Source organism: Cyprinodon variegatus, unplaced genomic scaffold, assembly GCF_000732505.1.
Source record: "Cyprinodon variegatus isolate N-32 unplaced genomic scaffold, C_variegatus-1.0 Scaffold114, whole genome shotgun sequence".
Taxonomy (NCBI): domain Eukaryota; kingdom Metazoa; phylum Chordata; class Actinopteri; order Cyprinodontiformes; family Cyprinodontidae; genus Cyprinodon; species Cyprinodon variegatus.
In genome coordinates this window covers 196,400-207,823 of record NW_015150567.1, presented here as the reverse complement: position 1 = coordinate 207,823, position 11,424 = coordinate 196,400, and the positions used below count along the sequence as shown (strand labels likewise).

The 11,424-nt window shown below is 36.1% G+C and overlaps 1 protein-coding gene across 1 annotated transcript in view; it reads right to left on the bottom strand.

Annotated features, from left to right (window-relative positions):
* itfg1 (integrin alpha FG-GAP repeat containing 1) overlaps positions 1-11,424 on the bottom strand; it is a 278,742-nt gene that overhangs the window by 218,136 nt on the left and 49,182 nt on the right. Inside the window, exon 8 of the mRNA XM_015375167.1 lies at positions 683-761. Within this exon, the coding sequence (XP_015230653.1) occupies positions 683-761 (79 nt within the window). The remainder of the gene's footprint in view (positions 1-682; positions 762-11,424) is intronic.

Genomic DNA, 11,424 nt, shown 5'->3' with positions numbered 1-11,424 from the left:
TCAAATTAAGGGTAAATACACTTAATTTAAGAAATTTTTACTTATTTCTAGATCATTTTTGCAGTATGCAATAACTCCTGAGTAAAACAATTACAAATTAGTTACTTTTTCAAGTAACTACAGTCAAAATAAATAAAAAATCTAACTGTATCTTAGTGCAGTTTCATTACTTTAAAATCTTGATTGGTCTAATAAAGTAAAAGAAAAAAGAAAGCGCACAGAAACTAGCGAGTTTAAAATAAATATTACATTATGGTATAGATTTGTATAATTTCTTAAGTCTTTAGAAACAAAAACTATTATGGAAACGCAAATATAGTGCAAGTCAAGATGTAATCTGAGCAATCTATGATATGATCAGGAAAATAGGCCGTCTGCTGTGTTGCATTACATTGCTCCCAGTTGCTGATGAAATTTATGGTTAAGCTCAAATACGGCTCTGACGTGCGGCTGGACCGGAGGTCGCTTGTGGTGGCAAAGAACTGCACATTTTTAATATTTTGTGAAACTTTCTCTCTGCATTCAGCATACATAAGTGGAATAGCGGTGTTGAAAAATACGGTCTCTTAATAATGACGGATTGTCAGAGGTGTAGATCGTAACGTGGTCTTAAATCGTTATATCGCCCCTAATTCAACCCGCAAAAAATAAGAGAATTGAGTCATATCTTTGTTATCCTTACCAAAGTCAACGAACGAGGACTGGCCGATGGTCTTTGCAGCTGGTTTAGACACAACCTCCTGCTTAGTGAAGGCACCATCCTGGTGGGAGAGGAGAAGAAAGCATAGAGTCATTATTCCAGTTATGAAAGGCTAATATTAGAACTCCTAGACTCTGTACAAGAGCTTGTTTAAGGCTAATAAATTGTCAGCTATCACTTCAATTTTGTTTTACAGTCACAGACCCAGAAGGCCAATATAAGACAAACAGGAGGTGTAGTTAAAACCATAGTGGAGTAATATTTTTTCTCCAAAAACCAAAGGCTAATGGAAATTTAAAGGAAATACTCTGCATAAAGCATGGGCTGCTTTTATGCATAGATCTATTAAAAATGTGCTTAAACGCTTCAGCCAGAAACTGCCTTCTTTTCATTTCTCCAAAAATATAACCTGAAGTGGTGCGGTGGTGGTGCAGGGTTCAACCCAACAAATGTTGGGGAATTTCAGCTGTGATGTCAGCACAGACCCTCAAAATAACTACTTTTATTTTTCTAGTTTGTAGCGTATTTAAAAACAAAGTTTAGTGAACCTTATCAGAGCTGAAAACTTGCTAATGACTGTGGTCCCAAACATTTTATGCAGTCTTGATACCACTGTGTGGAAGCTTCTTTTACATTAAAAAAGGTGTAAATCTTGTTAATGGAAACCATTTTTAGACAGATGGTTTGATAAAAGGGTTAAGGAAGCCATCTTTGTTAACCTGGAAAAAACAATTTTCAAAAGAAGAGTAGGTCTTAGACATAACGTGTCACCTACTGACAAAGAACTTTTAGGAACAAAACCCAGAAGATTCCCCTCTCAGCTGCCTACAATTGACTCACACTTCATTGAGGGATGGGATTGAAACCACTCTGAGCAGGAGGTTAACGACCCATCAGAACCCTCTAAGGACCATTAACCCCCCCCATGTGACCTCCATGGCACATCCAGCAGGGGGAACCAGAGCCACCTTTTGTGTTCCCCTAATTCTTTGTTCCACCTACAGTATATGAATCTCAGTGCTCCCCATCAGTTAGAACAGAGGAAGCCTCTTGGATGAGAGGAGAAACATCTTCTAGAAAACTACACGTCCAGTTATCTAAACTGAACTTTTCAAGCTCGTCAATGATCTAGATGTCTGTGGATCTTCACAGAAAAACCCACTCTCTTTGAAAAGCAGCTGGTGAGCAAAATAGTTAAAGTCAGGCCATGCCTGCATGAAGGACTTAAGGCCTGGTTATCGTTGTTAGGTTAAAAAATGTAGGTTCGTAAAAGAGAAACTGAGTCCACACAGGAAAGAGATTCAAACAGCTCCTGCAGGAGTGGAAAGAACCCAACACAACTTTCAACTCTTTCCCCGACCCCCCTCCTGCAGTCGTCTATTATTAACAGAACATAACACATGGTTACAAAACAGTATTGTTCCGACAGAACAATTGATCAGGTCATAAAGACAGGATGCTCTACTGACTGAATCACAAGGCAGAGTGGACTCCTGATTGAATTATAAGACAGAGTGAAGCATCTGATTTCTCCAATGTTCTATATGCATATACATTAATTTTATAATCATCATTGAATAAACCTAACAATCGTCCCGCATCAGTGTTTCGCAGTGAGCTTGTCATAGATATTTTTTATTTATACCCAATATTGAAGCGTGGTCTGCGCTATGTTATTCCACACCACAAAGCAAGAGGGATAATCAGGAACCAGCTGTGGGTCTAGATACGGCCGAGGAGGTGAGGAAGTGGGGGCAAGTTTGTGTGAAAACGGAGGGACATGAGGGCCAAAAAGAGCGGGGATCCAGGTGGAAAAAGGGTCCCAGCGTTCTCACAAACCTCGCTCTTCTAGCGGGTCCATCTTCATGAGTCGTTTTCCACAATGGTGGTCATAAAAACAAAACAAGCCGGTAAGGAAACAAACAAGAAATACGCATAGAGGAGAGCGGATGTAGATTTGACCAATCAGAGGCCTCCTGTCTGCGGTCACCTACAGTTTTGGAGAGGTGCACCAGAGTGTCTGCGGAAGCTTCGATTCCAAAGCGGTTTAGCTTTACCCATTTGCTTGCACAGACCTTTTAAAGGCCCGGCCAGAAAGAAGGAAAGGGCATGTATAGCGCGTCCTAAACCACCCTAGCATCATGTTTTTCAACAAATGGGCCACAAGGGGGCAGAATTCCCCCTGTGCATTCCACTGCCTTCCTCTATCAGCTTCTTAGCTTTCAGCCTACTTTAAAATAAATAAAAATAAAGGCCCCTACTGCCTATTATAATAATAATCGCTAAAAAAATAACATGACTTATTCATTAAAGATAATAAAAAGTGAATTAAAAAGATCAACCTTTGATTAGTCTTTGAAAATTTACATATTACTTGACAGAGTAAACAGCTTTTACATGTCTAATACAGGTTTTAACAAATGTTGCTTTTCAAAAACATGTAATTCATATCATAAACCTGCTTAATACTTATATACCTTTAATGGTGTTTAATTTACAGTATAAAAGTAATGCATGAATAAATGTAACATCCTGTTTAAAATATAGATAGACCTGAAACAACTGTGTGTTTATGCAGATAATTAGAGGATATAGTGGCTGCTGATACCAACATTCAGTGAATCATGACAGAATCCACCAAACACACAAAGTAAGAGAGAAAGATGGTTTACTGAGAAAGACCTGCATATACTTTATGAATATATAGACATTATTAGAAGAGTGTGCATGTGCTACATCGTGAAATTTATAGACTGTGCTGAAAAAAACTGAACCGACCTATAAAATGTGACAGCATTCTCACTACTGCTGCAAAGTCTAAATGCTGCTTTCTACAGACATAAAATACACTATGAAAGTCAATAGTTTCTAACAGTTATCTTTATAAACGTGTATGAATTACCAGAAATAATATCCAAAAGTTATATTTCATGATATGAACGGGCAGAGCGGAGCCGATAAATCATGGTGTGTTTAACAACGCTGGACAGATTCTGGCAATAATGTTTAAGAACGCTGACACTGTAATGCAAAGCTCCATTCATGGTATTGATTTTCTGTGCAGAGGGAAATTCCACAATGCCACAAGGACTAAATTGCAAACAATGGCAATTTAGAAGGAAGTCCTACGACATGAAGCATTTCCGATGTGAGCGAACAGAGAATCCGACTGAAATGAAATCTGACAAACTTGATTAACTAAAATGAAATGAAAGCTAATACACACAATTCTTCAATGTTCAGTTTTTTTGAAGACAGCTTCTCCAAAACAAAAATTTTACGTAATTTGGTTCTATAACTGATAACATCAGTAAAAATATTTACTATTCAACACGACTACGTTAAACCACTTGCTTCTAAAATGCCCTCAGCTGTTCTAGAAAAGAAAGATCCACCAGAGAACCTCTTTCATTTTTTTTCTAATCTTCGAGAAGAAACTGAAAATGTTTTAAAAATATTTTGTTGCCTTTTGCTTATTTACACTCAGGTCTGATGTGCTGAAAATCAGAAAACTGCAATGATAAAAAGTTTCTGAGTAAAGCGTAAAAGAAACCAACAGGGATTGATAGAAGACCTGTGAATGCTTAAATCCATGTTTCTGATTGGCCAAATGCACATGCTAAACTACATATATGCTAGCTGTCAGCTGTTAGATAAATGTAACGTTTATCCTTTAAAAGATTTTCCACTTGCTCCATGGCATGTCGATGAAATTTGCATAAAAGATAACTCCAAGCAGTGAACAAAACCATGTTTAGCATACTATGGCACCCTGATCTGAAGCACGCTCTGTTTTGCACGTTTTAGCTTTTCCCCACCTCAACTCACCTGACTTATACCCCTTTCCCACTGGCAGAAAAAAAAAACAATTTAAACCCAGGAACAATCAACTTTTAGTGGCACTGGAAACAGCTCACTGATACGGGTCTACTCGGGTCAAACGACTCGGCAAGCAGCCCGTGTAAAAACTCAGCTCTGATCTGATCGGTATGCTGTGAGAACACCAGAGCCAGGTTGACCCGCTAAATTACATGAAAACTATTGAACGCAACATACGGACGTCAAAACACCACGGCAGTCGCTTTTGATCTAACAAGCCAAAACAAATCTGTTTACATTCAATAAACATGACGCAGGGCTCGTGAGAAGGATTCACAAAGATAAAAGTGCAAAACAATAAAGCACACGTATTACGCTCTGGCTTCCTTTCAGTGTTTTTCTCCATTGTTTACTACCTGATTTCGGTCACACTGGAGACATCATCAAAGCTAATCGTTTTCGCCAGTGGGAAGGGAGCCAAATGCCGATTGTTAGCGGGTTGACCCATGTTTGAAAAACACACGTTAACCCGGTATTTTCAGTGGGAAAGAGGCTTTAGATAAATAGGTGCAAGCACACTGCAAAAACTGGAATATAAGCATTTATTTAGGTATTTAGTTATTTCTATTGATTTGAGCCAAAATGATTTACTAATCCATTGTTTAATTTCAATTGCATAATTTCTCATTATCTTATTTCAAAGAAAAGCATACTTATTATATTGAGATATTATCTTATTGACCTGCACAAATTAAGGGCAATACACTCATTTTAAGACATTTTTATATCTGTTTTTGCGGTTTACTTTGACTTTCCTAATAAACCAACAGTTTCTGAAGACAGTCAGTGTTATGGTGGGATGATATTAACCACAAACAGATTTTAATAGGGCTGGGAAGAACGGTATCCAACTAATTAACAGCAACAAGCAGATAAATAAACAATTTATTACAGAAACAAAAGTTTAAAAGACCTTTCAGCAAACTGTTGTTCAGCTCTGGTTCTTCCTAATCACATATCTTCAAAAAGTCCAAGTTCATGACAGGTTTGTAGGCGAATGTAATTTTCTGTATTAACTGAGATACAAATTTGGGAAACAGGAAGTCAGACTGACTTAGTATGACTCCATAAATACACCAGAAGAAAGCAGAGAGCCATTTGGAGATGAAGAACCCTGGATTACAGGAGACCAACCTGTTTCTGCAACCCTTGATCATTGCTAGGAAGCAACGCAAACATATGATTTAGATGTTTTAAAGTAGAGACATGTCTACAACATGCAGGACAGGGGGTCCTGAGGGTTAAAGCTTGACCTACATTTTTTTGTTTTTTCTTCACAGGGACACTAAAGTCCTGCTTCACCATCTCCCATGGAAACTCTAAGACTTACTGCAGCAATAGAAGATAAAAGGGACTGTATAATTTTATTATAGTATTAATAGAAAAATATCTGTGTGAGGAGGTATTGCTTGGTTGTTTCTAAAAACTACTATGAGGTGAAAATCTGTTCATATCAAGAAAGGAATACATTCATAACCTTAAAGGAATACAAGCTGCTGTAATAACGTATTACTGGAGTTTCTTCAAAGAATTTCTGTTGATAAAATGTGTGAGAAGAAAGGATCTCTATAGTGGTCTGTGTTGCAGCAGCTCAGAGGAAGCATCTCTTTACACTACAAAAAAATAGAAATCTAAATAAGTCATTTTTTCTTAAATTAAGTGTATTTCTCTTGAATTGAGGAGGTAAGTGAGATGCTTTGCCAATGGAACAAGACAATTTATATTTAAAATAAGAAAAAGCAATTGCATTTTCTTATTCCAAGTGCATTTTATCCAAATATTTTATTTCAAGAGTAAAACATACTAATTCAATTGGCACATCATCTTATCTACTTGCTTAAATTAAGGGTAAATAAAAAAAATGTAAGAAATTTTTACTTATTTATCTATCCTTTCTGCAGTGTAAGGATCCAAGAGGATGCTCAGGGTTGACCTATATAGTTTTTATTTTGCAAAAAAGAAAAGAAAAAGAATAATTGTTAATCATAATAATAAAGACCCATCTAATCATCCATGACTGCTCTAGGCAGAACTAAGAAGCCTACCTCAAAGAACCTTTAGTTGCTATTGTTGCAAAAAGACTTCCACACAGAGCTGCTTTTACTATAATCATACATAATGAAGCTTTCTTCATATTTTAAATAAAAAAAGATTTAAAACTTCTAATCCTTTGATACGTCATGTAGTTGAATCGTTACAGCAACAAAATCTTTTTAATTCAAGGTTATACACAATAAAAACAGGAAAAATGCAAAGTGTGAGAAAAAAATATATTTTTATATTTTTCTATTTTCTATTCAGAATGGCTCCTTATGTCTTAAACCATAAATAAATGCATAGTCATTTTAAACAGTATCTGGTTGGAACGGGGTGAGAAAACATCGGTGCTCTGCAGAGGAGAACACTGGGAGGGAATCAGTTCAACTAAACAATGTTCACAACTACTGATTCACTTTGAAATATTACTTATTTTTATGTTATTAGCTCTAGAGTGTAAATGTATTTCTTCTACTTGTTTCACCACTTTCTCACCCAGAAGTCCCCACTCTAAAATGTGCATGATGCAATAAGATGAGAAATGAGCTGTATTTTTAGCAGAAATGGATCTGCCATGATGCAATCATTATTTTGCACTTAGTTTAGTTTAGTTTGCTGCTAAGCAGTCAGGATATGTTGACAGCAGTTATTCTTCTAATACACTCCACACAGGTTTTAGTCATTGACCAAGTCTCTATAAGAAATGATCAGCTTTAATAACCTGTTCTGTAATGAACTAAATCTCTTAGGTGACGATCTGGTTACAGTGGTTGTGGTCTTTAAAAGTGTCTTCAAATACAGATTCTACCCAAGCTCCATGCCTTTGGGTGTTTTTAATGTAATTTACATTATTATTCTGCAGTTTTAGGGGATTTAGCTCATTGCAGCTGGGTCGGCTTATTTTTTTGGCGTAGGTCTGAAAATCCATAAAAACTGCCGTTTGGCATACTCTGAAAAAGTTCTGCAAAATCTATGAACCACGTTTACAGAAACTAATTTTTCTCTCAGGTTTCAAACTCCCTGCTGAAAGATTAAGTTCAGGAGACTGATGACTGGTGTTCCCACAGTCATTCTCCGGTTAGATTTATGTTGCAGTATTTCTCTTCAAGTCAGAACTACCATGTTTTGATATCTAATGGGATTTTTTTTTTTTTAAGTGACTGATGGTGTCGTCAAGGAAGGATCATCTTAATGGGCTGAATGTTGTATTTGGATGCAAAAAAGGTTTTGAGTAAAAAAAAACCTCAAATGAAATGGTGTTTTTTTTTTGCTTTAAGATAAGTGATAATTTTTGATCAAATGTAAATTGATTAATCAGTGAACAAATAACTAATATAACTAGAAACTCTCAATATAAGTCTTTTTTTTCTTTTTCATTTGAGAACCATTGAAAGTGCATCGGTAAAACCAGAAAAATTTAAAAATTGTAGACTACAAACCATTAAAAGTCCAGCTTCAATTCATCCTGTTAGAAACCAAAACTCCTGCTAGAACTATGGGTGCAGTGATGGACTCAGACCTGAACCTTCAGAGGCTCTTAAACATCCTAACATTCTGCTTTCTATCACCTAAAGAACTACTTCAGGATTAAAGAACTGATGTCTCAAAAGGACCTTGAATTACTTAATGTGCTGAGATGTGCGAGAGCTGCAACTGATCCAGAATGCTGCTGCCTGCATCCTCACCAGAACTAAGAAAGTGGAGAACATCCCTTAGTTCTAAATTCATAACATTGGCTACCCATATCTCAGAGAATAGATGATAAAGAACTTCTGATAGTCTATAAATCACTGAAGGTCTTAACACCAAGATACATTATAACCGTCCAGACCTCTAAGGTCTTCTAGCTTTAATATACTCTGCAGAACCAGAACCAAACGCAGAGAAGCAGCTTTTAGTTCTTATTCTCCACTAATCTGGAATAATCAGAAAATTTTAAAAGCGCCAAAACTCTCAGTTGCTCTAAATTGTATTTGTTTAGAGTGGCATCTGATTATGTTATTTAAACAGTAATAGTTAGGTTTCTTGTACCCAAAATGTATGAAATAAATGCACATAAGTTTGTATTTCGATCCATATCAAGACTTTACATTGACTTACATTCATTCTATTTACTGCAGGTATTATTTAATCCACACCATACTTCTAAACTGACATTAAAAAATGGGAATCACCCACATCAGGACCAACCTTTGGTCCCCACAAGGCCTGCCGGTCCTAGAAGGCAAGTAAATAAACCAAAAATTGTCCCTCTTTCAATGTGGGGTCTTTCCTTTGACTTCCATTTATTTCTAACCTATTTCTGCAGGCCAACTCTAACCCTAAACAATAATAGATTCATACCTAACACCAACCTAAAGTTAATTCACATCGTAGCCATAGATATGACCCCTGACCCCGAAACAGCATTTCTCTTCATGGAGCCCAGGCATCAGGCCCCATAAGGAGCAGACGGTCCCCACAACGTTCTATTTTTCCCAGAAAATGGGCCCCACAATGAAATTAATTCAAGAAGACACACACACACCCTCTTTAATTTTATAAATCCCTTTTATTCTCCTTACTTAGTTGTGATGCCGCTGCAGTGTACCTTTTTCCCCCTCATACAGCACTTTGCTTTGCCCCTAAAATGTGATATTTAAACTAGGGATGCACGATATTGGGATTTTGGCCGATATCCGATATGCCGATATTTTAAAACTCATGTAGCCGATAACGATACCGATGTTAAAGCTGGACAAAAATAAGTAGTCATTGAAAATAGCAGTTTTTTTATCCATTTCTGACACTTTGAAAAATAATATACTCAAATATATTTTCATATGCTGATATCAAATTGATTTTTAAAAACGCGGTATCGATCTATTTTACTTTCAAAATCTCGTGAAATTTCATCGTTCTGTTACAAACTCTCGAGATATTTTGCAAATTCTTGTGAGATTTTGTTAGTAAAATAGATCGATACCGCGTCAATATATCAACATATAAAAATATGGTAAAATTTTGTGAATTTTCGGGGGATTTCGTAGCATAACGATGACATATAGCAATATTTCATTAGTAAAAGAGATTGATATGGTGTTTTTAAATGGCAATATATCAGCATATGAAGATATTGTGATATTTTAATGTATCAATATTTTTTCCCTCGTCTTTAGAAGTTTTCAAGTCTGTAAAAAAGAAGTTTTTGAGGAAGAAGAAGAAGTAGTATTTATTTTTTTTTAGACTTTAGAAACTCAGAAGCTGATCAAATATCGGGTTAAATATCGGTGGGGTGGCCGATGTCCGATATTCAGTTTTAAAGCCGATACCGATAGGGGGGGCGATTATATCGAGCATTCCTAATTTAAACATATCTCCTTTGTCACATTATTAATAAACCGTCGTGATAAAAATAGAATGGAATCACATTTTGGCAGAAAACCAATAGAAGAATTAAAAACAAAAGGTTAAAATTCCCTGTTCAGAACTGATCACTGATCTATAGTCTAAATGAGCTGATGGGGTCATTAGCTGTATTGTGCTTTATCTAGAAACCAAATTATAAATATATTCTTAACCTAAGAAAAAACTGACAGTGCGTTCTGTGATCACTAAAAGCTATTAGATATAATCATTATTTTTCATAAATACTTGTTCAGATTGTAGATTTCCAAACGGGAGCTCAGCACTGACATATTAAACCTGACATTCAAAGGTTTATATCTACTTCTCCTAATGAAAAAGTGAAACTAAGACTCAAATAACACAAATCACTCTGAAATAATTCAATTTTACCAACATTCACTGATTAAGCAGAAATAATCTATGCAGCAGCCAGAAGATCACGGTTCGTGGTGGCTCTTGGGTTTACAGAGTGAACTCTCAGCATCGACATCTGAAGGATTGACTGCTGCTGGTTGCTTGATTGCAACAGATCATGATTAATCTGATTGTGTTTGAGGACAGCGAACCAATGAGAGAAGATTAAGGGATTTTACACTTTAGTTTGGCTGATGCCTTCTGTTTGCATTAAACCAAATATATTTCTGTCACACGCAGGCAAAGTGTGAACGGGGATGACATTAAGAGAAAATGCACGTAAAACATATAGAAGACGATGATCTTGCGTTTTCTTTTCTAAGACGATTATATTCAGATATAATAATAAAGCCATAAGGAGAGGAGTTATGATTGGATTAGGGTTATCCCTTGCTGTGCTGCTGGTTAAAATGATGCTGTTATGTGCGTCGGGCACATTAATCATTTTTGTTTCTTTTTTCTTTTCCCTTTTAGTGTTGTATAAACCTTAGTTGAGTCACTTAAATTTTAGAGTTGATAATTATTTCTTTTTTCTATTGCAAATGATTCGATTACGTTAATTGGTTGTGATATTGGTCCGCCTATAAGTAGGCTGGGTTTTTCTCTCTCTCTCTCTCTCTCCCTTCGAACCTTCTGATCGAGCCACCGTCACAGAGGGCGCGTCTCTTTCTGTTCATACTTTGGGTTTTTTTTTTTCTTAGAGTTTTTTTTAGACATGGGGAACTGGGGAAACATCTGACTCTCTGTTCACTGCAAAAAATCTAAATCTATATAAGACAATTTTTTCTTAAAATAAGTGCATTTGTTCTTGGATTGAGGAGGTAAAAGAGACATTTTGCCAATGGAACAAGACAATTTACACTTAAAATTAGGGCTGCAACTAATGATTGTTTTAAAAATCGATGAATCGGCTGATTATTTTTTCGATTAATCGATGAATCGGACAAAAAATATTTTTTATATTAACCTCTTTATTCCAAAATAAACATTTTAGACAGAACAAACAA